Genomic DNA, 24,847 nt, shown 5'->3' on the forward strand with positions numbered 1-24,847 from the left:
ATACTTTATTGACCTAATTCATCCTGAATTAACTGGTGACTATACTTGTAGGAGTGAGAGTGAAAAACAAGGAAGGTTTGTACTATTTCTTAAAATCTAAAGCTAGTATTTCCAACTTAATCAGAATTAACTGGTGACTATACTTATAGGAGTGAGAGTGAAAAACAAGGAAGGTTGTACTATTTCTTAAAATCTAAAGCTAGTATTTCCAACTTAATCATTTTACAATGTTCCACTTAGCTCCAAACTGGGGATTTTGCAGCTTTACTGGAGTCTTTCCAACATTGCTAGTAAATAAGTAACACTGCAAACTCAACTCATTATTGAACCTCTTAAAGCATTTCTTTGAGATCTTAAAACAAAATAAAAAAATAAATAAAATGGCATCGCAAGTGTGCCTGTAGAAGAGAAAAGCAGCATTAGAATGGTCAGGGAAGGCCTCTCAGAGGACTTGAAACCTGAATGATAAAAAGAGTACAGCCTAAGAAATGATGATCATACATCTATGTGATGATATTAAGAATTACTGATTGCATATGTAGAATGGAATGATATCTAAATGTTGTGTTAGTTAATTTTTTTTTAATTAATAAAAAAATGTAAAAAAAGAGTACAGCCATTTAGAGAGGCTGAGCAGAGAGCACTCCAAGCACAGAAAAAAGCAAAAACCCTGAGGTATGAATAAAGTTGATAGACCAGAAGGCGCCGTGTGTGTTTCTGGAGTGTACCGAACAAAAAAGGGACAGGGTAAGAAGAGGAGGTTGGAGAATAATGGAATCAAATCACGAGGGCTCCTTTATGTCATGTTAAGACATCTGAAATTACTGTAAGAGTATATGTCTCTTTTTCAGTATATATGTGTTAGCTGCTCAGAAAGAGTAGAAGCTCCTTGAGGTCATATTAATATTTAATACTTTTTATTCTCCAAGATATTTCTACCCTTTTCAGATATGCACGTTGTAACAGAATTACAATGGGATAGAATTCAGAAAACCTGGATTCTGATCCCAGCTCTTTATGAACTTGTTGTATAACCTCCACAGGTCATGTCATTTTTGTTTCCTCATATAGTTATTGAGGAGACTGGATAACTCCCTTCCAGTGCTGAAATTTGATGCCTTTATGAATATATGTGAAAGAACATTAAAGGAATTATTAGTACTATGTTAATGAAAATGTATATTTTGAACACGGTAGGATTATGATTGAAGGCAAATTTATTATGCTAGAAGTCCCAAATTATGCTGCAAAAATAACTGCTTCATATCACATGCTCTGGCATCCTTCTCCTTTAAAGCCTCTTGTGTTTCTTGTATTTCACTGAGGTTCATTATCATCATTTAATACCATTATATCTCACAACTCATTTTCTGTTCCTCTCTTGCCACTTTATTTTAGTAAAATAATATCTCCCCCAGACTTTTTGTCTGTTTCTTTCCTTTTGATTATTTTTCATGCATTTCAAATAGTATCACATGCACTAACATCTTTAGTTTTTTAAAGACCACATATATCTAATGATATTAATTTTGTGACTTTCAGAAAAATTATCTTCTCAGATTACTTCCCTGGAGACTCAGATGAGAACTGGAAAGGAAGATAGAAAAGTCAGCCAGGTAAGTGATGCAGTCTTAAATAAGCAGAATATGAACTGGACTAAGAGGAGGTGACTTCATATCTAGAAATTTCTGCAATTTTCTAATGTTGACAAAGAATTACATTACCTACAAAATGAAATCTATTTGATAGAGCCATAATGGTTACTATTTCTCATATACTCTCATTTGTTTCTGAATATTTGGAGTTCTTCATTATGTTTTGAAGCAAGTCAGGTACATTAGCCACTTATTTGGGATTCAGTAGCCCATTTCTCATGCTGGGTTTGTCTCAACTTCTTTGCCCATCACAGAAGTTTCTCAGTAAAGCAATTAGCTAGAATCTCCCCCTCTAGATTTATATAGTTTTACTTAGGATTGTGTGAAAGGGTATCTTTTCCAATCAGTAAGTCATAATAATGAGTCATAAATGGCCTTGAGAAATAGTATAGCTCCTTTACAGAAACAGTTGATTACTTATATCCAGTATGTTTTCATGGGGCTACTGATGCTCTGTTCCCAAAATGATTAAGAGGAGACTAAATTTTGAAAATTCTATATTATATTCCTTATAAATTATAAAGTCAAGAGTTAAAACATTAATGTAATTTTAAACATTAATGTTATATTTACATAACATTAATGTAACGTTAATGTGATGTTTAATTACTTTAATGTTCTGATCTACTCAACAGTAGTGCCTTGTGAAAACACAGTAACTTAGATCAAAAAAAGAACAGCAGATAAGAAAGAGGGAGATCTTATAAGAAAAAGAAAATAATGCAGAACAGGAAGAGAGAAAAAATAACAAAGCACAATGGAAAAAAAAGTACAGACAAACAAAACCAATACAGAAATTGCAAAAGGGAGGGAGACAAAGAACAATGCCTTGGGCTAAGAGAGAGGGAGTAAAAAAGTTCGTAGAAGGTGTAGGCTCAGCCAAAGGGGGAAACCGGTATCAGGAGAAAGAGAAATGAGAGTGACCAGAAAGAGAAAAGTTCTCTAGTTCTCTGCCTTCCCAAGGAGACGGATAACATTGATTCATTACATAAAGAATCATAGTTAATACAACTCTCTTTAAAAAAGAGCTTTTCCCTATGCTGAATATTGTGTCCAGTTTAATCACTAGAAATTTGAGTATGATAAAGAACAATGCAGAGAGTAAAGAATTTTAAATGATTAAAAATAATACTTATTTTCTGGAATAATGAAAATGTTCCAAAATCGATCATGGTGATGGATGCACAACTATGTGATGATACTGTGAGCCATTGATTGTATACTTCAGATGGATTGTATGGTGTGTGGCTATATCTCAGTAAAATTGCATTAAAAATGCTTATGAAAAATGTTCAAATAGCTTTTCTTAAAATATTGAATGCTTCTAAAATCATGAATATTTTTTCTTACTAAGTGGCTGAAAATCATACCATGTTAACAGCTAATATTCGTTGAATCCTTACTGTGTGCCAGCTTATGCTAGTAAATGGCAGAGCTAAGATGTGAACTGAGGCAGTCAGGCTGCAGGGCTTATACTCTCATCTACTACATTATTTGCTACTCCTATGGTTTTCTTTTCTAGGGGGGAAATGGGGGTATTTGCAAAGGTGGAGACTTTATTGTGTGGACTGTCTCCAAATTCCTCATTTAATAAAATGCCAATTAAATTTATCATTGTGAGATTTATTAATTTTTGTTTCACCAAAAAATAAGAAGATAATTGTTTGGTAACCTACTTGTCTGTTAATGACTATCTTATCCAGTATTTGCAGCTTTCTCACTTCACTGCAGAATTTAGGAAAAGAAACCCCATAATTTCTTCCTTGGTATGGATTGAAATGAAGATGTAATTAATTTCCTGCTTCCCCTTTCATTTTTAAGCAATTCTTAGAAAAATAAATAGGTGTTTTACTATGAAGGAAAATAATTCCAACTAAGGAATATCTAGAAAGTCAATTCCAGGTATCCTTAGGTATTAGGAGCATGGCTTGACCTTAGTGCAGCATTGACAGGGTGCTCTCAGAGATCTAATCTGAGAAATAAAAACTGATTTTAGAAGTATTCAGAAATTTTATGGTAGGAAGGAGGTTTGGACTGAAATTTGGAAATGCACCAGACACAAATTTTTAATTAAGCTATTTCTTATTATAAAACAATCAGTAAAGGGTTTTTACTCCTTTTTTTTTTAATAGGTCAACATAGATGATACTACCAGGCTCAACAAAAGCAGCTCTTCTACTGAGGAAAATGTGCAAGATGTCCTAGAAAACACATTTTCTCAGAAACATAAAGAATTATCAGTTTTATTATTGGAAATGAAAGAAGCTCAAGAGGAAATTGCATTTCTTAAATTGCAGCTCCAGGGTAAAAGAACAGAGGGGGATGCTGAGGTCCTTGACCAGAAGGAAGTGAAAGAAACAGAAAATGAGGGAATAACTCCTGTTAAAATGAAAGTATTGCCTGAAGATACAGAGCAAGGTTTTCCCTCAATGTCAGAAGAAGAGAACATTCTTCCAGCAATTGAGAAAGAAGAGCAGACAGATATTCAACATCAGGATAGAATATCCAAGGAATTACCTTTTAATGGCACTGGAATGGAATTAGAATCAACAAAGCAGAAATCTGTTGATAAATCCCCTTCTGTTATACCAGATGTCAGTCATTGTCAGCAGGATGAGTTGGAAAGAGTAAAAAGTCAACTTTCAGAGCTTGAGATAAGCTTTCATAAAGCAGAAGAAATTTATGAGAAAAATTTGAATGAGAAAGCTGAGGAAATAAGCAACCTAACCCAGTTGATTGAGGAGTTTAAGAAAAATGCAGAAAACACCAACAATGCACTCACTGCTTTGTCTGAAGAAAGAGACCAACTTCTTTCTCAGGTGAAGGAACTTAGTGTAGTAGCAGAACTGAGGGCTCAGGTACAACAACTGGAAGCAAATCTTACAGAAGCAGAAAAGCAAAGAAGAATTGACTATGAAGACCAAACAACTCATCACAACCTGCTAACTGAACAGATCCACAGTCTCAGCATTGAAGCCAAATCTAAAGATGTAAAAATTGAAGTTTTACAGAATGAACTGGATAATGTGCAGCTTCAGTTTTCTGAACAGAGTACACTGATAAAAAGCTTGCAAAGCCAGCTGCAGAAGAAGGAAGGTGAAGTGCTTGAAGGGAAGGAACGTGTGAGGGATATCTCAAATAGGATGGAAGAACTTTCACAAGCTCTTTCACAGAAAGAACTTGAAATGGCAAAAATGGATCAACTTTTATTAGAGAAAAAGAGAGATGTGGAAACCCTCCAGCAGACCATCGAGGAGAAGAATCAGCAAGTGTCAGAAATCAGCTTTAGTATGACTGAGAAAGTAGTTCAACTTAATGAAGAGAAGTTTTCTCTTGGAGTTGAAATTAAGACTCTTAAAGAACAGCTGAATTTATTATCCAGAGCTGAAGAAGCAAAAAAAGAGCAGGTGGAAGAAGATAAAGTTGTTTCTGACCTTAAACATAATTATGATGAGTTGAGCCCAACAGGACTGATAAGTAAAGAAGAGCTTCAGCATGAATTAGACCTTCTAAAGAAAGAAAGTGAACTGAGAAAGAGAAAGCTCCAGGCAGCTCTTATTAACAGAAAAGAACTTCTACAAAAAGTCAGTAGATTAGAAGAGGAATTGGCCAAAGTGAGAGATGAATCTAGGAAAGAGATCCCACTTAATGAAAGTGAGAAGAGTGAAATGGAGGAAAATAAAGAGAACAAAGACTCAGAAAAATGTGTGTCTTCTAAGTGTCAAGAAATAGAAATTTCTTTAAAACAAATAATATCTGAAAAAGAAGTAGAACTAGAGTGTATACGAAAGGATTTGGAAGAAAAGGTGGCAGCCGAAAAACAGTTACAGGGTATGGTCAAACAGATGGATCAGAGCTTACAGGATAAGACAAACCTAATAGATTGTCTCCAAGCAGAAATCATTGAAAACCAATCAGTTATCCAGAAGTTAACCACAGGTAACAAGGATGCGGATGATGGAGACTCAACAGCACCTGTAAAAGAAACAGTAGCAGTGGATCCAGCTGGTGCAGGTAGTGGAGAACACTGTAAACCAGAACTGGAAGAAAAGATACTGAACCTTGAAAAAGAAAAGGAACAACTTCGAAAGAAGTTACAGGAGGTGTTGACGTCACGCAAGCTGATTCTAAAAAAGGCACAGGAGAAAGAAAGGCATCTTAGGGAGGAGCTAATGCAACAGAAAGATGACTATAATCTCTTGCAAGAACAATTTGATAAGCAAAGCAAGGAAAATGAAAACACTGGAAACCAGCTAAGGCAACTCCAGATTCAAGTAAGGGAGTCTATAGACAGAAAACTCCCACCAGACACTGACCAGCAAGAATCAGGCTCTCTCATGCAAGGTTTAGAAGAACCTTTATTCAAATTCAAATTGAGCCCAGACTTCCTGTCTCATCCTGGAGACACAAATGCTCTGCAGAGCAATACTTCTGTTACTCAGATTATGGCCAAGCTGAAAGAAATAGAGGCTGAGAAAGAAGAATTAGAATTGAAGATTAGTTCTACAACGAATGAGCTTACTAAAAAATCAGAAGAAGTACTTCAGTTACAAGAGCAGATAAATAAACAGGTTTTAGAGATACAGAGCCTGAAGACAGCATCCAGTGAAGCTGAAGCCCGTGCAGAAAGCCTGAAGCTGAAATTGGAAAGTAGTAAACTAGAAATTGCTAGGTTAGAGCATCTCAGAGAATTACAGCCTGCACTAGATGAACTGCAAAGTAGCATAAGCAAGAAGGAAGAAGAAGTTAGCCATCTTTCTGGACAGCTTAGGGAGAAAGAAGAAACCCTTACCAAAGTGAAGACAGAGGTAATAGAACAAGAGGACTTAATTAAGGCTTTACATGCACAGCTGGAAAAGCAAGCCAAAGAACATGATGAGAAGATAAAGCACTTACAGGTGGAACTTTGTGAAATGAAGCAAAAACTAGACGAGACTGGAGAAGAAGGTAGAGCAAAACAACAAATACAGAGGAAACTGCAAGCTGCCCTTATTTCCCGAAAAGAAGCACTGAAAGAAAATAAAGTTCTCCAAGAGGAGTTGTCTTTGGCCAGAGATAGCATTGAACACCTCACAAAATCTCTGCAAGATGTGGAAAGTCAAGTTTCTGCTCAAAATAAAGAAAAAGATACATTCTTAGGGAAGTTAGCTCATCTCCAGGAAGAAAGAGACAAACTCATTGCAGAAATGGACAAATCTCTACTGGAAAATCAAAATCTCAGTGGTTCTTGTGAAAGTTTGAAACTAGCTCTAGAGGGTCTTACTGAAGAAAAGAAAAACCTAATGAAGGAATTTGAATCTTTGAAATGTTCTCATATTTCAGAAATCACTGAGTGGCAAGAGAAACACAAGGAGCTACAAAAAGAGTATGAAATTCTTCTGCAGTCCTATGAGAATGTTAGTAATGAGGCAGAAAGGATTCAGCATGTGGTAGAATCTGTGAGACAAGAAAAGCAAGAACTGTATGGCAAGTTAAGAAGCACAGAAGTAAACAAAAAAGAGACAGAAAAACAATTGCAGGAAGCTCAACAGGAAATGGAGGAAATGAAAGAGAAGATGAGAAAGTTTGCTAAATCTAAACAGCAGAAAATCCTGGAGCTAGAAGAAGAGAATGATCGGCTTAGAGCAGAGGTACACCCTGCAGAAGGTGTATCTAAAGAACATATGGAAGCAGTTCTTTCTTCTAATTCCAATGTAAAGGAGGAACTAGAAAGGGTCAAAGCAGAATATAAAACGCTTTCTAAAGAGTTTGAAGGCTTAGTGGCTGAGAAGAGGTTTCTGAGTCAAGAGGTTCAAGATTTAAGGCATCAGATAGATGATAATATATCCAAACAGGCTAGAGTAGAAGTCACTGAGGAACGTAGTAGCCAAACAGATATTACCGAAGAGGCAGCACAGTCTGTGCCAGGTGAGGCTAAAGAGCAAGACTCTTTGAATCAGAGCACAAGGACTGAATGTTCAGAATCCATTCTATCAGAACACAGTGCCAAGATAGATCCTGCCATAAGTGAGAATGTAAGCTCACATGATGAGATTAATAACTGCCTGCAGCAGATTGAGCAGCTCAAAGAAAAAACTGCTACATTAGAGGAGGAAAAGCAGAAAGAAAAAGAATTTATTCGGACTTTAGAGAATGAGAGAGAGACCTTACAAAGTCAAATATCAGCAAAAGATGATGAATTAAAAATGCTTCAGGAAGAAGTAAATAAAACAAACCTGTTAAATCAGCAGATCCAAGAGGAACTCTCCAGAGTTACTAAATTAAAGGAGACAGCAGAAGAAGAAAAAGATGATTTGGAAGAGAGGCTTATGAATCAGTTAGCAGAACTTAATGGAAGCATTGGGAATTACTATCAGGATGTTACAGATGCCCAAATAAAAAATGAGCTACTGGAATCTGAAATGCAAAACCTTAAAAAGTGTGTGAGTGAATTAGAAGAAGAAAAGCAGCAGTTAGTCAAGGAAAAAACTAAAGTAGAATCAGAAATACGAAAGGAATATTTGGAGAAAATACAAGGTGCTCAGAAAGGACCTGGCAATAAAAGCCATGCGAAGGAACTTCAGGAGCTGTTAAAAGAAAAACAACAAGAAATAAAACAATTACAGAAGGACTGCATCAGGTATCAAGAGAAAATTAGTGCTCTGGAGAGAACTGTTAAGGCTCTAGAATTTGTTCAAACTGAGTCCCAAAAAGATTTGGAAATAACCAAAGAAAATCTGGCTCAAGCAGAAGAACGCCGCAAGAAGGCACAAACAGAATTAGCTAGCTTCAGAGTATTGCTAGATGACACTCAGAGTGAAGCAGCAAGGGTCCTAACAGACAATCTCAAGTTGAAAAAGGAACTTCAGTCAAGTAAAGAATTAGTTAAAAGCCAAATGAAACAAAAGGATGAAGATCTTGAGCGAAAACTGGAGCAGGCAGAAGATAAACACCTGAAAGAGAAGAAGAATATTCAAGAGAAACTAGATGCTTTGCAAAAAGAAAAAGTTCGCTTGGAAGAGATGTTTGGAGATATTCAGGTTACTCTGAGCAAGAAAGACAAGGAAGTTAAGCAACTTCAGGAAAATCTGGATGGTACCGTGGCTCAGCTTGCAGCTTTCACTAAGAGTATGTCTTCCCTCCAGGATGATCGAGACAGGGTGATAGATGAAGCCAAGAAATGGGAGAGGAAGTTCAATGATGCAATTCAAACCAAAGAAGAAGAAATTAGACTCAAAGAGGAGAATTGCAGTGTTCTAAAGGACCAGCTTAGGCAGATGTCCATCCATATGGAGGAATTGAAGATTAACATTTCCAGGTAAATTAATGATAACTTTTCTTTGCTCCTCCAGAAGTAATTGGAGGCAAAGGCAATCTATATGAATTATTTCTATTACCTTTCAGATTATGGAACTAATTTTGGCTTGAATTCCATTAAATGAGATATGATATTCTTATCTCTTGCTTCCCATTCGTTTTTGGGTTTTTTTTTTTTTTTTTGGAAAACAACTTGTTGCCTCTGACTTGTATTCACATGAAAAATTTACATCTGTCTTTCTTCCTAATGTGAGGACTCTTACAGTTCTCCCTTTCTTTTTGTTTCCATTTCTACTCTTTCTGGATGTTTACCACAGTACTCTCAAATTATTGCCTTCACCTCCTAAATGATCTATTCTTTTCTCTTCTCCATATTCCTCATCAACTCTGCATATTCCTGTTTGAGTTATTTTATATTAATATAGATATTTATATATGCTATAATTAATATAGTTATATTGTCACTTTGCAAGCTCAAGAACTAACAGTGCTCTCTACCTTTTACGTACCTCCATTTCTTCTTATAGGAACCCTCTATTCTAATGATACAGGTTTCCTTATCGTCTCTCATACCAAGATTATTCCTTAAAGGGCCAAACATTAGCTTGTCTGAAGCAAAGTAAAGGGAAATAGGAGAAAGTGTTACTCTTTAGAGTGTGAAAAGCCATGCCACCAAAATAAGCAACATCTTTGGAGTTTATGATTTAAATATGTCAATCTGTATGTGCAATATTCTTTTAATATAGAGTATTTGGAACACAGGTCTATCGATACAAAGAACTATTATCTCTTCATTAAAAAGATGTCTACCATCAATTATGATACTTGAGTAAAAAGGAAATAGTATTGTTTTCCTTATAGATCTGTTTGGAGTATGTGTTCTATTTGTTCCATATGCATCAGCAAGTTTTTCCTTGATAGCTGTTATTAATGATTTCCTCTTTTTTTCAGGCTTGAACGTGACAGGCAGATCTGGGAGTCCAAGGCCCAGACAGAGGTTCAGCTTCAACAGAAGTTCTGTGATACTCTACAGGGGGAAAACAAACAACTTTTGTCCCAGCTAGAAGAGACCCAACACCTATACCACAATTGTCAGGATGAATTAGCTAAGTTGGAATCAGAGCTTAAAATTCTCAGAGATCAGTCAGCTGATTTAAATAACTCTTTTGAAAAATGTAAGGAAAATAAAGAAAATTTGGAAGGGATCATAAAGCAGCAAGAGGCTGATATACAAAATTGTAAATTCAGTTATGAACAGCTAGAGACTGATCTTCAGGCCTCCAAAGAGCTGACTAGCAGACTGCATGAAGAAATTAACCTAAAAGAGCAGAAAATTATCAGCCTGCTTTCTGCCAAGGAAGAAGCAATCCAGGTGGCTACTTCTGAGCTGCATCAGCAGCTTGATAAAGAAATTAAAGAACATGAAAACCAGCTGTCCCAGAAGGAAGAGGAGAAAACTGCCTTACAAGAGGAGACCAGAAGAGCTGTTCACAAAACCAATCAGCTTATGGAAACACTGAAAACCTTCAAAAAGGAAAACGCGCAGCAGAAAGCTCAGTTGGATTCTTTTGTTAAATCCATGTCTTCTCTCCAGGATGATCGAGACCGCATAGTAAATGACTACCAACAGCTGGAAGAGCGACATCTCTCGGTAATCTTGGAAAAAGACCAACTCATCCAAGATGCTGCTGCAGAGAATAATAAGCTTAAGGAAGAATTTCGATGTTTGAGAAGTCATATGGATGATCTCAATTCTGAGAATGCCAAGCTTGATGCAGAATTAATCCAATATAGAGAAGATCTCAACCAAGTGATATCCATAAAGGACTGCCAGCAGAAGCAGCTCCTTGAAGCTCAACTTCAACAGAATAAGGAGCTGAAAAGTGAATATGCTAAATTAGAAAGAAAGCTGAAAGAGTCTGAGGAAGGAAAGGAGGATCTGCTAAGGTCCTCTAATGCCCTACAGGATGAGAAACGATCCTTAACTAAAGAAATTGAGAACTTGGAAATGTCTGTATCCCAACTAAAGGGACAAATGACAGCTTTGCAAGAAGAAGGTACCTTAGGAATATTTCAGGCCCAATTAAAAGTAAAAGAAGAAGAAGTACAGAGGTTAAGTACTACCCTTTCCTCCTCTCAAAAGAGAGTTACAGAAATGGAAGAGGAATTGGTCCGGGTTCAGAAGGAAGCTGCCAAGAAGGTAGGTGAAATTGAAAATAAACTGAAGAAAGAATTAAAGCATCTTCATCATGATGCAGGGATAATGCGAAATGAAACTGAAACAGCAGAAGAGAGAGTGGCAGAGCTAGCAAGGGATCTGGTGGAGATGGAACAGAAATTACTCATGGTCACCAAAGAAAATAAAGATCTCACGGCACAAATTCAGTCTTTTGGAAGGTCTATGAGTTCCCTCCAGAGTAGTAGAGATCATGCCAACGAGGAGCTTGCTGAACTGAAAAGGAAATACGATGCCAGTCTGAAGGAGTTGGCACATCTGAGAGAAGAACAGGATCTCTTAAGAAGAGAGAGGGATGTTCTTATTTCTAAAACTGCTTTTCCAGAGAACTCCACCAAGGAGAGCAACTTGTCTCATCTTGAGAAACTTAACCAACAGCTCCTATCCAAAGATGAACAACTGCTTCACTTGTCCTCACAACTAGAAGGTTCTTACAGCCAAGTGCAGTCTTTTTCCAAGGCTGTGGTTAGTCTGCAGAATGAGAGAGATCATCTTTTGAATGAGTTGGAAAAATTCCGCAAAACAGAGGATGGGAAACAGCGGTCTGCAGCCCAGCCTGCATCCAATCCACCTGAAGTACAGAGTTTAAAAAAAGCTATGTCATCACTCCAAAATGATAGAGACCGTCTAGTGAGTATCCAGTTATTTCTTTCAAAGCTGTTTTTGAGTTTTCAAACCTTTCTTTAAACTGATTTTCACTTCTATAGGAAAGGATGAACAAATTCTTCTAGCCTCTCAGGGGCACTGTTGTATACCTTACAAGTTCTGTTTGGTCTCAGAGAAACATAGAAACATTTAAATTGCTTTGAATCTATCTTTATCATGAAAAACAATCACAAATTTCCTCTCACAGAACTCTCCATTGGTTATAAAAAGTCTAAAAGATAGAGAACTGCTTTTCTCCCCCTATATTCACACAGTTGTGTAATTAATGTTTCCAAAATTTATGTAGGTTAATAGAAAGAAATGTAAGGATCACTATGTGCCTTCTTAACACTGACAATTCAGCAACAGGTCATCTGATAGAATTAAGAATAGAGAGGACTAAACCTGTCTCATATTTTAGTATGAATCCACAAAATTTGTGGGAAAAAAAGAGTAAAATGGGTTAATTTAAGTAAGTTTAAATGACTATTCACTGAAGTTTTATTTTCTGGCTAGACCATTTGCCCACTTCCCTTTAATACCCTCCTTTTTTTTCAGTGTCAGAAAGGTGAAGAGGTTCTCTATTGCTGAAATTGTACTGCTTTTAGTAGGATCCAGGAGTTTAACCTGAGTCTTTTTTTTTTTTTTTTTTAACTTTCAGGTCGTTAAGATTTAGAAACAAAAATAGGAACTTTGTCAGGGTTGTTTTCTTCATTACATTGGCAGTGTTACTTTGTTACATTGCTACATCAGGCTACTTTGTTATAGTATTCTCCTTACTTTCATGATGGCCTCTAATTCTATCAAGACCAAATACCTATAGGAAATTAGGCCAAATATGAAATAAATTCAGTATCAAAAGATCAGACCATTTGAAAATGTGACCCTTGCCTAGAATCTGAAAATTCTAGTTTTTGAGATTACCCCCAGTGAATATTTAATTTTGTTCTTTCTGGAAGCCATCAGAAAGAGGGAATCAAAACTATATGAATGAATTGCTAAGTCCGTATTTTAGGAGAAATAAAAAAAGAAAAAAACAACTACCTGCTCAAGACAAACATAGTTACTGATTGAGTATTGAGTGAGACTTGTGAAAAATTTTTTCTGTGCGTTTCCATAAAGAAGACACTGTGTTGTTGTGAAACAACATCCTTTACTTTTTCTACAATAAAAATAGTAATATGTTTTATATGGTTTTTATTTAGCTGTCCTTTGATGTAAGAAAATGACTTAAGAACTATGTATAATTCAGTTGCAATTCTACAAGGGGCTGAAACTTAGTCCCAGACACACAACTCTCCGATGACCTTGTCTATTGAAAGGGTAGGATTTAGAGTACTAGACTAGTGGAGTGAGGAGACTGCAAAAATAATATATTTTTGTTTTAAAACAAAGCAAAAATGCTTTTATGTTGGCTTTTGTTCCAAAACTGAAGTTATACATGCACTTATTTAAGGAGTCACTAAATTTCACAAGATTTGGTGAGAAAAACACTACAATAGCTTTCAACCCTTTTAGCTTATTCTTTGGGCATTTCCTCAGTATCTAAATATCATGCTCATATTGTGGTTTGGTTTTTCATTCTTTGCATTGACTGTTGACTTTCCATTAAAGTAGCATGAGGTTTTAGCTCTCTTTACTTCCACAGGACATAAACACATTTCAACGTATAACCTGCCACCCATTCTCCTGATGTACTTTCATTTTAATTTTCTTAAGTCAATATTCAGTGTTAACATTTTTGTGAGACTATTATTAGAGCTGAGATGTTTAACTTTTCTTTTCCACAGCATCTTTGTTTCTTCATAAATTTAATAACTGCATTTTTGTTTTTGATGTTTTTAATTACTTAGGGTTTTTTTTATGTTTGTTTTTATTTATCAATGCAATTTAACCCCAGGTTTGCTTCCAGTTATCCAAATCTTCTTTCAAGATGTTTATTCACATCAGGTACTCTAACAGTTTCATCTTGATGAAGAAAATTCTCCTGGAGTCTCTGATCTGCTTCAATCTGAACAAGTTGCCCTGTATTTATTTCTAGGACAGAATTTTCATCCTAGAATACTTCCTCTTAGTCATCATCCTGGGGCTTTCCTTCACCTCTCTTCTGTCTTGAATTTTCTATTTCTTGTATTCCATGTTGTCATCTTCTTGATTTTGTACCAACATTCTGATGGAATAAATCACTTGATAGCTCCCTAAGAAAAGATACATGGGAGATAAATTTATTGAAAATATCTTTAGACATCTGTCACACTTCATTCATAATTTGGGTGGGTATAGAATTCTAGGTTAAAAATAATTCCCCTTCAAACCATTGAAGACATGGGTCTGCTGCCTGTTAGCTCATTCTGTAGTTGAAACGTCTAAAACTATTCTGAGTCCTGGTCCTTGGTATGCATCTGTTTGCTTCTCTTTCTCTCTCTGAAAATGGGTAGAATCTCTTTGCGTTGAGTTCTGAAATTTCATGTTAATGTAGTTTGGTGTGGGTCTATTTTCATTCATTATGCTGACTTGGTCTTTTTAATCTAAGAAGTCATCTCTATCAATTTGGGGAAATTTTTTAAAATAGTTTTTAAATAGTTTTCTCTTTTTTTTTTGCTCTGTTGTCTTTTTTTCCCGTAATCCTTTTATTTAGCTGTAGTACCTTTTGGATTGGTTCTCTGATTTTCTTATGTTTTCTATTCTTTTTGCTATTCTTTGGGGAGATTTTCTTACCTTCATCTTTTAATTCCTGCACCCAGGTTTTCACTTTTACTATTGTGTTTTTGAGTTCTAAGGAATTGTTTTTTGCTCCTGTTTCATGTATGCATTTTCTTCACGACTCCTCAAGGATAGTGGTGGTAGTTTTGTTTTTCTGAGGTTTTCTTATAATGAGTTTTTCTTTATAATTGTTCATTTCTGCTGTTATGTTTCTAATTTCTAATATTCTCTCTTAAATCTTTGAGTATGTTATATCTTCTCCCTGCTAATCTTTGAATCATCCAAAATACTTTTCTCCTGATTTGTCTTCATCTCTTTCAAGTTAGCCATTCTTTACGTGAGGATGAATCTTCGGTTTTCTATTTATATTTAAAGGGTAGGATCTAAAAAACTTGCCAACCATGAGTATTATTGCAGCGTGATCTTGCCAAGCTTTTCTGTGACTAGTCCTTGTGTTGATATCTTTAATTCCTCTTAGGCTAACCAGGTTTTCCAGAGACTACTTCTCACTTCCTGCCTGGAAAATAAAAGCTATGTGCTAGCAGTTTCCAAGATGAGTAGCGGAAAAGTTTTAGCATTCAGAAAGCATACATTCATTTGATCACCTTTACTTCTTCCCATGCCCAGTGTTCCCTAATCCTTAAAGACCTCTTATTTACCTTCTCCAGTGTATAAAAATCTGTAGTATTCTGTTGGGGTAACAAAGTGTAGAATTGAGGAGGGGATCCAGGGGTGCAACAATTATTAAGCAACTTTCATCAAATCTTTCTTATTTCAGCTACCAGCTCCCCTATCCTTATCACCATCTATTCCAGAGGTACCTGATGCTGTTAATTCCTGAGCCTTTTGAAATTCTGCAGTTAGTTCGATTGGTTCTTGGCTTTCCCTAGTGCCAGTTTAAGATTCAGCTGTCTTGAAGTTGTTAAGCCAATTACCTCTTATCTATCTGCTTTTCAGCTTCCAAAATTTTGTTGCTGCTGACTTATCTGTTATTCTTCCTATTCTTGTATTTTATGCTTCAAAAAGAATGCCTTTACTGTAGCTTAGTGATGTTTCCAGAGTGGATAAAAGATGTTTGTTCAAGGCCCCCTTCTTTGCCCAGATGTCCTGCCATTATTTCTTATTACCAAGCTTTGTATAAGTGTCGGGGATAAAGGGTTTAATGATATTCCTGGAATGTAGATAGGCAGTTTTTGCTAATTAAGGGCAAGTCCTCATCATCATAATTATCATCATTGACTTTATTGAAAGCTTACTATGTGTGAAATACATTAACTCTCATTTAATTCTCATAATCTTATAAGGAAGTTCTATAATTATATTCATTTTATAGGTGAGGGAAATTAAGGTTTAGAGTGTCTGAGGAACCCTGGATAGGGTCACACAGCCAAGAAATTGCAGGAGATCTGACTTCAGAGCCTAAATGTTTTTCACCACTGGGCGGCACTGCCTGTTTTGTACTTAACAACTGCTAAGCTAAAGTTAAGGCTTCTTCACACAAGAAAAATTTAAAGCCTAACCAGGACATACGGTTAAATAGAAGGCCCGTCTGTGAGTACACTTCAGGTTCTAGAGAGTTATACCTGCAAAGAAGGTGTGGGTTCCTTAAATATGTCAGAATTATAGATTGAGAGTCAGCTAAGGACCTCAGGAGACAGAGGGCTTAGGGCAGGGGTAAAGTGCAGGAATGGTCAGATTGGCAGTCCTGATAGGCAGCTCCCTGGTGATTCCACCAGCCTGGCTGCATATATTTCACCGTTTTTGAGATTCATGTTGAGGCGATATGTAGGTGAACTGTTAGGTGCTAGTAGTCTAACTAATTTAGCAGAGAACTACCAATAACTAATAGTTGGGTAAGATGTGATGAATCATCCTTCTACTTTCCCTTTGGGTAAAGCTGACAGAATTGAAGAATCTGCAGCAGCAATACTTACAGATTAACCAAGAGATCATTGAGTTACGTCCGCTGAAAACTCAACTTCAGGAGTATCAAGATAAGACAAAAACATTTCAGATTATGCAAGAAGAGCTCAGGCAAGAAAACCTCTCGTGGCAGCATGAGTTGAATCAACTCAGGTATGATGATCCTTGCTTCTTAATCCTTTTCAGTTTCCTTTTTTAACTTTTTATTTTGAAATAATTATAGATTCAGAGGAAGTTGCAAAAGTAGTATAGTGAGGACCCATGTATTCTTCACCCTGTTTTCTCCAGTGGTAACATGTTATATAATTATAATTCAATATCAAAAACAATAAATTGGCATTGGTATAATCCACAGACTTTATACAAATTTCACCCCATTTTACATACGCCCATTTGAGTATGTATGTATGTATGTATAGCTCTATGCATTTTTATCATGTGTAGATTCATGTAACCACTACCACAATCATTTTAAGATTCAGAACTGTCCCATTACCACAAATATGCTCCTTGTGCTACTAGTTTATAGTCTCATCCCTATCACCACCCCCAATCTCCATCCCTAACCCCTGGCAGTCACTAATTTGTTCTCCATTTCTCTACATTTGTCATTTTGAAAATGGAAAACATTCCACCTTCATAAGTAGAACCATAATATATAGCCTTTTGAGATTGCCTTTTTTTTTTCACGCGACATAATGCCTTTGAGATCCATTGAAGTTGTGTGTATCAATAGTTCATTCTTTTTATGGCTGAATAGTATCCATGCTATAGATGTGTCACTTTAATCATTCATCCATTGAAGGACATGCATGTTTATTATAAATAAAGCTGCTTTGAACATCTGTGTATAGTCTTCATATGGATACAAGTTTTCATTTCTCTGTGATAACTGCTTGTGAGTAAAAATGCTGAGTTGTATGTTAAATGCATGTTTACTGTTTTAAGAAACTGCAAAACGATTTTCCAGAATGGCTATATCATTTTTATATTCCCACCAGCAAATACACGAGTGATCCAGTTTCTGTGCATCCTCTCCAGCATTTGGTATTGCCACTATTTTTTTATTTTAGTTGTTTTTAAAAGGTATGTAGTGGTATGTCAGTATGAATTTAATTTGCGTAATGGCTAATGATGTGAAACATCTTTTTATATACTTATTTGACTCCATATGTCCTTTTTGAGGAAATGTTTGTTCATATGTTTGCCCATTTTCCAACTGGAATGTTTATTTTCTTACTGTTGAGTTTTGAGAGTTCTTTTATTCTTGAGTTCTTTATATATCCTTTGCCAGATACGTGGTTTACAAATACTTTCTCCCAGTTTATAGCTTATCTTTTCATCCCCTTCAACAGGGTTGTCATGGCAAAAGTTTTTAACTTTGATGAAATGTATTTAATTTGTTGATTTTTTGAAAAGGATCATGCTTTTGATGTCATGTCTAAAAATTCTTCACCCAGCCCTGGATCCTGAAAAATTTTCTCCTATTTTTTTTTTTATAGCTTTATCTTTTACATTTAAAGCAATAATCCATTTTTTAAATTTAAAATAACTTTATTGAGATACAATTTATATATAATAAAATGCACCCATCATAAGTGTACATTTTGATGAGGCTTGGAAAATGTATACACCTGATTACTTACCACCACTGTCAAGGTACAGAACTTTTCCACCATTCCGTAAAGTTCCCTCCTGCTTGTTACCAGACAGTTGTCCCCCATCCCTGGTCCTATGCAACCATTGATCTATCAGATTCCTATCAGTATGGATTAGATTTGGAAAAGCTGTGATTTGAGTTTATTGTTATAGAATGTGTGGTATTTAGGTCAAGGGTCACTTTTTGCCTGTGGGTATGCAGTTGTACTTTGTTGAAAAGACTATTCTTCCTTCATTGAATTTCTTTTGCACATTTGTCAAAAATCAGTTAGCTGTACATATGTGGATATATTTCTGGGTTCTATTTTCTGTTCCAGTAATCTCTCTATCCCTCCGCCAGTACCGCACCATCTTGATTATTGTTCATGTATAGCAAGTCTTAGAATAGGATAGAATGATTCCTCCTTCTTTATTATTCTTTTGAAAAATTGTTTTAGCTCTTTTAGTTCATTTGTCCATATATATTTTACAATGAGCTTATACATATCTATGAAATATCAGGTTGGGATTTTTTTTCTTAAGAGCAAGTTGATAAGAAATTTACTAAGTACACATGCAGAGAAAGGAGCATGGAGGCATTCTCTCAAGTAAAAAAAAGATGGAAGGTGAGAGGCCGTAGGCAATTTGGGCTCTTTGCTTTTATGGATTGGCTTTACTTATTGTCCCTCCCCTTCCTTGTTCAGGGCTCTTCTATCCTTCCCTCTCCTCAGGGTAGTGCCTGGTGGTTAGTGCATTTGGATGCATCCTTTGGTTTTACCCTTCTCCGTTAATGGCTCACTCAGTAGGAACTGCATTTGTAAAGAATTGATACCTTTGTTACTTTGAGTCTTCCAAGCCATGAATATGGTATGTTTGTCCATTATTTAGATCTTGGCATTGTATTTTTAATTTCAGTGTCTTTTCGCCTACTGCTAGTATATGGAAGTACAATTGTGGTTTTTTGGTTTTTTCTTTATTTGAGAAGTTACGGATTTACAGAAAAATCCTGTGTAAATTACAGGATTCCCATATAACAACATATCACCAATACCTTGCATTGGGTACCATTGGTTTTTGTATGTTGATTTTTTGTAGCTTTCTTGAGATTTTTCTTTGTAGACCATCCTGTTGTCTGCAAATAGGTATGGTTTTATTTCTACTTTCCCAATCTGTATGTTGTTTATTTCCTTTTCTTGCCTTATTATGCTGACTAGGACTCTCCAGTTGGGAAAGAGTCGTGAGTGAAGACATCCTTGCTTTCTTCCTGATCTTAGGGGGAAAACATTCAATTTTCCACCATTAAGTCTGTTATTAGTGGTAGGTTATTTTCAAGGAATAATTTGTGTTTTATCAAGTAAGGGAAATGCCCTCTATTCCTGGTATTACTGAAAGTTTTTATCAAAAATAGTTGTTTAATTTTGTCAAATGCTTTTTATGCATCATTTAATATCATGTGATTTTTCTTCTATAGCCTGTTTACAATGGTGTATTAGATTGAAGAATTTTTAAACATTCAAGGAGCCTTGTTTCCCTGAACTATACCCTACATGGTCATGATGTTCATTTCTTTTTATATATTACTGGATTTGATATGTTAATACTTTGTTGAGTGGGATGTTGTTCTGTAGTTCTTGCTACTTGTGCTGTCTTTGGTTTGTTGTCAGGGTAATATTGTCAGGGTAATACTATATGTAATACTTGCCTCATGAAATGAGTTGGGAAATATTTTCCCCTCTTCTGTATTCTGAAAGAGATTATATAAAACTGATGTTATCTCTGCTTTAAACATTTGCCAGAATCCTCAAGTGAAATTGTCTGGATCTGGAGATTAATTTTCAGGAGTTGTTTTTTTTGTTTTGTTTTGTTTTTTTAATAAGCTATGAATAAATTCACTGTACTAGTTGTAGAGCTATTCAAATTATCCAGTTCATAATGGGTGTGTATTGGTAGTTTGGGTTTTTCAAGGAATTGGTTTAATTTTATCCAAGTTTCAAGTTTGTGTTTGTGGAGTTGTTCTTAGTATTCTCTTATCCTTTTAATGATGTTGAGGCCTGTAACAATAACCTTTTTCATTCTTGATATTGGTAATTTGTCTTGTCTCTCTTTTTTCTTTATCAGTATTGCGAGAGGTTTGTCTGTTTTTATTAATTTTTTCAAATAACCAAATGTTTCTTTAACTGATTTTTTCCATTGATTTTCAGTTTTCAATTTCATTGATTTCTGTTGTTAATTATATCCTTCCTTCCATTTGTTTGGGTTTACTTTTTTCTTCATTTTCTAGTCCTTAAGGTGGAGCTTGGGTTATTGGTTTGAGATCTTTCCTGTTTTGTAATGGAAGTATTTAGTTATAAAATTTACTCAGCACTACTTTAGCTATGTTCCACAAATGTTGACATTCTAATTTCATTTTCATGTAGTTCAGAATATTTTTAAAATTTCCTTTGGGACTTCCTTTTTGATCTATCAATTATTTAGAAGTGTGATTAATTTCCAAGTATTAGGAGATGTTCCTGTTACCTTTCTTTCATTAGTTTCTAGTTTGAGTCCATTTTAGTCAGAGAACAGATTCTGCATAATTTCATTTCCTTTAAATTTTTGATATTGTGTTTTATGGCCTTGAATATGGCCTGCCTATCTTGAGATCTGTTCTGTTGGCCTTTGGTGTATTTTGCTGTTGTTGGGTGGAGTGTTCTGTAAATGTCTGAAAGATCCTTTGGTTGATAATATTGTTGAGTCTTATATCCTTGATGATTTTCTCTCTAGTTGCTCTATTAATTGTTGAAGTATCCAGTTTTAATTGCGGATTTGTCTACTTTTCAGTTCTATCAGTGTATGTTTCAAGTGTTTTTTTTTGTTACATACACATTTAGGATCATGTCTTCTTGGTGGATTGACCCTTTAGCATTATGTAATCCTTTGTCTCTGGAAATTTTCTTTGCTCTGAAGTCTACTTTATCTGATATTAATATAGCCACTCCTGCTTTTATTTTTATTAATGTTTACTGGGAAAATCTTTTTTCATACTTTTCAACCTACTTGTATCGTTATATTTGAAGTGAATTTCTTGAAGACAGCCTCAAGTTACATCACATTTTTTTATTTAATCCATGCTGCTGATCTGCCTTTTGATTGATGAACTTAGACCATTTACATTTAATGTAATTATTGATAATTCTGTCACTATTGATAATTTCATACTGGTAATCTTCCATTGAGTAGAAAGAGTATTAATTCTTCTTGGAATGTTTGGTAAAATTCCCTTGTGAAGCCATCTGGCTCTAGGCTTTTCTTTGTAAGGAGGTTTTTGATAACTGATTGAATCTCTTTATTTGTGATTGGTTTGTTGAGGTCTTCTATTTCTTCTCAAATCATTAATGGTTATTCATATGTTTCTAAGAAATTGTCCATTTCATCTAAGTTGTCTAGTTAATAGCACACAGTTGTTCCTAGTATCCTCTTATGATCTTTTTTTTTATTTTGGGGGGGGGACCATGGTAATGACCTCCTTTTCATTTTTTATTTTTATTTGTATCTTCTCTTTTTGACTTTGTCAGTTTAGCTAATGGTTTCTTGATCTTGTTGGTCTTCTCAAAGAACCAACTTTTGGTTTTATTGATTCTATTGGTTTTTTGTTCCCAACACATTTATTTCTGCTTTAATCTTTATTTCTTTTTCTTCTACTTGCTTTAGGGTTAGTTTGCTGCTCCATCTCTAGTTTCTTCAGTTGTTCAATTAGGTCTTTGCTTTTAGCTCTTTCTTCCTTTTTTAATACAGGCTTTTAGAGCTATACATTTCCCTCTCAGCAACACCTTTGCTGCATCCCATAAGTTTTGATTTGTTGTATTCTCAATTTAATTCATCTCCAAATATTTTCTGATTTCTCTTCCAAACTTTTCTTTGACCCACTGATTAAGACTGTGTGGTTTAACCTCTATATATCTGTGAAAGTTTTGGTTCTTCAGTGGTTATTGATTTTCAGCTTCATTCCATTATGATCACAGAAAATGCTTTGAATAATTTCAGTATTTTTCAAATTATTAAGACCTGTTTTGTGCCCTAGCATATGATCTATCTTGAAGAATGGTCCATGAGCACTTGAGAAGAATGTATATCCTGGTCTTTTGGATGCTGTATATATATATATATATATATATATATTAGGTTTAATTCATTTGTCATGTTATTTAGGTTCTGTATTTCTTTATTGGTCTTCTGCCTAGTTGTTCTGTCTGTTGAGGAAAGTGGTATATTGAAGTCTCTCACTATTATTTTAGAAGCATTTATTGCTCCCTTCAGTTTTGTCAGTGTTTGCCTCATGTACTTTGGAGCCCCTTGATTGGTTCCATAAACCTGTATGACTGTTATTTCTTCTTGATGAATTATCCCTTTTATTAATATATAGTGCTTTCCTTGTCTCTTACAGTGTCTTTGCATTTAAAGTCTAATTTATCTGACAGCATTATAACTACCCCAGCTTTTTTTGTTGTTATTGTTTGTGTGGAATGTCTTTTTCCATCCATTCACTTTCAACCTGCTTGTATCTTTGAGTCTAAAATGAGTCTCCTATAAACAGCATATAGATGGATCATATTTTTTTCTTATTCTGCCAATCTGTGTCTTTTTATTCAGGGGTCTAATCCATTCACGTTCAATGTTACTATTGTAAAAGCTGTCCTTACTTCAATCATTTTATCCCTTGGCTTTTGTCAGATCTATTATTTTTCTCTTTTTATCCTTTTAGTTACCTTACTGGTATTCATCATTTCTGTACTATCCTCCAAGCCTCTCTCTCCTATATATTTTTTTCAGCAGACAGAACTCCCTTTAATATTTCTTACAGTGGAGGTCTCTTATTAACAGATACTCTCAGCATTTGTTGATCTGGAAAGTTTTAAATCTCCCTCACATTGGAAGAACAGCTTTGCTGGATAAAGAATTCTTGTCTGGAAATTTTTCTCTTTCAGAATCTTAAACATATCATACCACTGCCTTCTCACCTACATGGTGCCTGAGAAGTAGTCAGCACTTAATTTTATGTGGCTTCCCTTGTATGTGCTAAATCACTTTTCTCTTGCTGCTTTCAGGACTCTCTCCTTTTCAGCATTTGGCATCCTGCTTACATTGTGTCTTGGAGTAGATCTATTTGGATTCATTCTGTTTGGAGTTTGTTGGGCTTCTTTGATTTGCATACTTGTATCTTTTATAAGGGTTGAGAAGTTTTCCCCAATTATCTCCTCAAATAATCTTCCTATCCTTTTCTCTTCTGCTTCTGGGATATCAATGATTCTTATATTTCTACACTTCAGGTTGTCTTTCATTTCCCTGAGATTCAATTCAAATGTTTCCATCTTTTTCACCATTTGATCTTTCATGCATTCAGATTCAGTTGCTCTGTTCTTTAGTTTGGTTATTCTTTCTTCTGCCTCGTCAAAACTGCTTTGTGTTTATCTAGAATATATATATATATAGTTACCGTAATTAAAAAGGTGATATCTATAAAATGCTTAAGAATAACCTCCAGGATAACCTCTCAACTCTATTTGAGATCTCTCAGCTATTGACACTTTATTTTGTCTCATTTTGTTCTTCCCTCTTTTGGTTGAGAAGGTTTTCTCAATCCCTTGATGCTGAGTCCCAGCTTGTTCTAGGATTTCTGTTCCATGTTGCCAGGAAGGCCCACACCCCTGGGAGTCATGTCCCATGTAGAGAGGGGGAGGGCAGTGAATTTGCTTGTCATGTTGGCTGAGAGAGAGAGGCCACATCTGAGCAACAAAAGAGGTTCTCAGGGGGTGACTCTTAGGCCTAATTTAAAGTAGGCTTAGCTTATCCTTTGCGGGATAGAGTTTCATATGAATATCCCCCCCAGATTAGGGCTCTGCCTATTGCTTTGGTTGTACCCACTGCTTGTGAGATATCTCTTTAGCCATCTCATTCTGGTTATTTAGGAGATTTGTTTGAACATCTTTGATTAGTTATTTCAATTTCTGTGTTTCCTTTGGCTTTTAAATTTTATCATTTAACTTGGCCATATCTTCATGATTCTTCATGTGCTTTGTGATATTTTGCTATTTCTTGGGATTTATCTTATTTTTTTAATTTGTTTTGTTTTCATTTATTTTATTTTTTCTTGGGATTTATCTTGATAAGATTTTTTTGAAAATTGATTTCTCTTGCTTGTATATGATTTTGTTGTTGCTTAAGTTTCTGTTGAAAGTTTCCTTGGCGTTTGGTTTGTCAGTAATTCCCATCTAAACCAAGGCTGGGGCCTAACACAGGAGGTGCAACCCTTTTTAGAAGTCTGTTAGAGGCTGAACAGAAAAGCAGCTTATCAGACTGCACTTTTTCAGTCTTCCAAGATGACATTCTTGGGCCACCTCCCCACAATCCCACCTCTCCTCAACTACAGCAGCCTGCTGGGCAGGGTCCCAACCAGACAATAATCCAGTCAAGGCTACAAGACTCTGTTCCACTAGAAGCCATGGCTCTGTGTGTCAAGCACGGGTACTTGAGATTCTGTTGTGGCACAATGGGTCTGGTGATTCCGAGACTCCTGTATGGAAAGACTCCCCACCCAGCAGCCATTCTAAGAGGGCACTGCTTTTTGCCGGCCAGCGAAATCCAGACTCTTGTGTACCAACTAGCCATAGAGATGGGGAAAGGGCCCCCAGAATTGCAAAGCAGCTTCTTTGCCCTTACCTCTCTGTTCATGCATGCAGTGAGCATCCTGGACCTCTGCAGAGAAAGGATTGAG

General features: G+C 35.6%; 1 protein-coding gene across 5 annotated transcripts in view; it reads left to right on the forward strand.

Annotated features, from left to right (window-relative positions):
- The window catches only part of GOLGB1 (golgin B1), a 124,393-nt gene that overhangs the window by 66,223 nt on the left and 33,323 nt on the right, over positions 1-24,847 (forward strand). For all 5 annotated transcript variants that reach the window (XM_077118185.1, XM_077118188.1, XM_077118189.1 and 2 more), the window contains 4 exons: positions 1,543-1,616; positions 3,788-8,952; positions 9,903-11,817; positions 16,433-16,611. In XM_077118185.1, the coding sequence (XP_076974300.1) occupies positions 1,543-1,616; positions 3,788-8,952; positions 9,903-11,817; positions 16,433-16,611 (7,333 nt within the window). The remainder of the gene's footprint in view (positions 1-1,542; positions 1,617-3,787; positions 8,953-9,902; positions 11,818-16,432; positions 16,612-24,847) is intronic.

The sequence above is a fragment of the Tamandua tetradactyla genome, chromosome 10 (assembly GCF_023851605.1).
Source record: "Tamandua tetradactyla isolate mTamTet1 chromosome 10, mTamTet1.pri, whole genome shotgun sequence".
Lineage (NCBI taxonomy): Eukaryota > Metazoa > Chordata > Mammalia > Pilosa > Myrmecophagidae > Tamandua > Tamandua tetradactyla.